Source organism: Parus major, chromosome 23 (assembly GCF_001522545.3).
Source record: "Parus major isolate Abel chromosome 23, Parus_major1.1, whole genome shotgun sequence".
NCBI lineage: Eukaryota > Metazoa > Chordata > Aves > Passeriformes > Paridae > Parus > Parus major.
Genome location: NC_031791.1, coordinates 474,021 through 477,044, shown reverse-complemented (window position 1 = coordinate 477,044; position 3,024 = coordinate 474,021). Strand labels below are relative to the sequence as shown.

Below are 3,024 nucleotides of genomic sequence, written 5' to 3'. Positions count from 1 at the left end.
TGGGGAGCAGAGCTGCCTTCAGGGATGGGTGATTCCTCAGGCAGGGAGCAGAGCTGCAGTGCCACAGCACAGGCTGTTCCAGAGGGATGGGAACAGCTGCCACAGAGCTGCAGCAGTACAAATGAAGGTGAAGGAAAGCAGGACACTTGTTTCCCCTGTGATCTCACAGGGCTCACAGATGCACCAGCAGATGGCTCTGATGAAAGAAGGCCAACTGCAGAGGCAGGAATGAAGGAGAAAGAATGCAAGTCAGATTTTGGATGGAACATCTAAATGTCTATGGAGATTCTTCCCTAGGACTTGAGCCAGCTGTGCTCCCATTCCATGCCACACTCATCAACTTGGTCATAAGCATTTAGAGATGGGAACACCAATGTCAAAATCACCCTGGTGGTGCCCAAAAAATCACCCTGGTGGTGCTTGGAGCACCACCAGCAGTCCTAGAGCGGACACTGGAGTGCTGAATTCCCTTCCCAGAGCAATGCTCAGTAATGAACACACACCAAAAGCCATTTGAAGACAAAATGGAGACAGACATAAAAGGATTGAAGGCAAAGCAAACCAGGCTTTTTGTAGGAGCTTCCAAGACAAACTTCAAACCCCTTGATGTATTTTTGTGGAGAGCATTCCTAAAGCACTGCAAGGCCCATGCAAGGTGCTGCAGGTATAATTCTGTGCTATTGCAGCCTCAGTGGCTTTGTGAGGGCTGTGGGGTAGGATATTGCTTTTCCTACAAGGAACTGCCTGACTTAGCAATCTTCCCAAGGTCACACATCAAAGTCTGACAGAGCAGACAGCCTGAGACAGTCCCAGGCTAAGGCTCAAACCACAGAACCAGCCCTTCCTTGTTAGGGCAGCAAAACAGATCTTTGCACATGGATTAAATTACAAGCTTATAACAGAGTTTGGTACCGAACTGCAAAGTGAGCACTCCAGCTCCCAGTTCCTTATTCTGGCTACTCACAGATCCCTTGCCTGAATGCTGATTATCAGCAAAGCTGCAAATGATTTCAGGCTTCTGAGTCCCAGCAATAATTGCCTATTGTGTCTGCTGCAGCCAGTCCTTTCACGTTGATATTCCACAAATGCAGCCATCAGATGACTGATCCCACCACTGCACAAGTTTTTTTTTCCCTACACAAAGGAAGCAACAGAGCACTCTCTAAAGAAAAGGAGACAGAGAGGCTGTGACAGAGATCATTAGCTTTACTACAGTCAGAAATACCTCTGATGGCAAGATCACACGGGGAGAACACAGAAAGCAGAGAGGGAAGCTGGCTAAGGGCCTTTGTGGTGCCCAAACACAAGCAGCTCTATTTCTCTCTTCAACTTGGAACAGAGCTGCTGATGGCAAACCAGCCCAGGGAGAGGAACTGTGCTCCTGTCGTGCCAGACTTCATCCCAGCTCTCCATTAAGGACAGTGACAGGTCCTGTGTGTTTGTTCTCTTAAGCTCCTTACAGGGCTTATCAATATGTAACTAACAGAGATCTCATTCCCAAGTAAAGGCAACACCAGGAGTTTTCCCCACTCCAGCACTGACTCCCCTCTCTCCACCCAGCACCAGTGAACACGGGGCTCTCACCTACCTTGATCTGCCTGTGGATGATGTCTCTGGTGATGTTGGCTTTTGCCATCTTCTTGCAGTGGGGCAGACGAAGAGAAGCTGTGGGAAGAGCTGCTGTGCATCCAAGCATTCCAGCCAGGACCAGCCCTGAGGGGTTCAGTTACCTGCAGGACAGCAGGGGAGGGGACAGGACAGGGACACCTCATGTCAGGCCACTCTCACACACGGTCAAGCTCTGTCTCCCAGAAACTGTGGTGGCTAAGAACTGAAAAGTTTGGAATAAAGGCTCCTGAAGAAACTCAAGGAAGGAACAATGGAAGAATGAATGTCTGAGACAACTTCCCATGGAGAACTTCATGATGAGCAGAATTCCAGGACTTTATCAGCCTGGAAAATCCATGTTTCTATCCCAGCAAAGACCCTGTGAGTTGGGAGCAGAGTCCTGTTCCAGGCTTCCCTCCCACCACTCCAGGACCACTCCTGTCCAATGCCATGTTTCCCAAACTCTACAACCAACAGAGGCTACACTGTGAATAAACACAGCACTGATGCTCTTGGCCACCTCCTCTCTCTCATTTACTACATTCCATGACCAGCAAAACATCCCTAAAATATCCAAAAGGTCATAAACACTCCTTGGAAGTCACAAGAGACAACCATGAGGTGACAACTGAACACCTAATTACCTCAGCGAGAGAAAAGGGGTGACCAGTTAAAATTGAAATTCCAGGAGAAATTATGAGTTTTGCATACTCTTAATGGAGTTTAATGTACTAACCCAAATAACTGAAACCCCATGGAATTGGCTACTCCTGCTAAAAAACTGCAGAGTGATGGTCACAGCCCTGAGCTGGACAGGCTGCCTAGCAAAGGATCAGTCAGTCCCTGAGAAGTGCTGCAATTCCCCCACTTTCCATCCCACAGCCTGGACCAGTTACACACTTCTACATTCTCTTTAAAATAACAAAAAGAATAAAAACTAAATTGCCAACACCCATTTTGTCCTATGTGACCCTCCAGCTAAAAATCCTATTTAAAAACATTTCCAAGCAGAACAAGCCAAAATTTTCCTCTTCTAAATGAGGAAATGCTGATTCATTGAAACAAGAGCATTTCACAGAAACACTGCAACAAACAGGAGTCCTGGCAAACCTCATCTGATTCTCTGCTGCCACAGGAGGGCTTCCACTGGCTCTCCTGTCCCACCTGCCATGGGCAGGGACACCTTCCACCCTCCCAGGGTGCTCCAAGCCCCGTCCAAGCCAGCCCTGGGCACGTCCAGGGATGGGGCAGCCACAGCAGCTTCCCTGAGGAATGGCTCCCAAGGACAGGGAGGGGAGGAAGCAGCAGCATCTGGGCACAAGGGCAGGTGGATCTGCTGACTCTGCAGCTCCTGAGAAGTTTCTGAGCTGCTTCCCAAACTTCAGGAGAGACTGAGGAGCAGGAGCATGTCCAGGG

General features: G+C 48.9%; 1 protein-coding gene across 1 annotated transcript in view; it reads right to left on the bottom strand.

The window, feature by feature from the left end:
• The window catches only part of WDTC1 (WD and tetratricopeptide repeats 1), a 25,591-nt gene that overhangs the window by 17,965 nt on the left and 4,602 nt on the right, over window positions 1–3,024 (bottom strand). Inside the window, exon 2 of the mRNA XM_015649042.3 lies at window positions 1,589–1,730. Within this exon, the coding sequence (XP_015504528.1) occupies window positions 1,589–1,696 (108 nt within the window). The 5' untranslated portion in view covers window positions 1,697–1,730. The remainder of the gene's footprint in view (window positions 1–1,588; window positions 1,731–3,024) is intronic.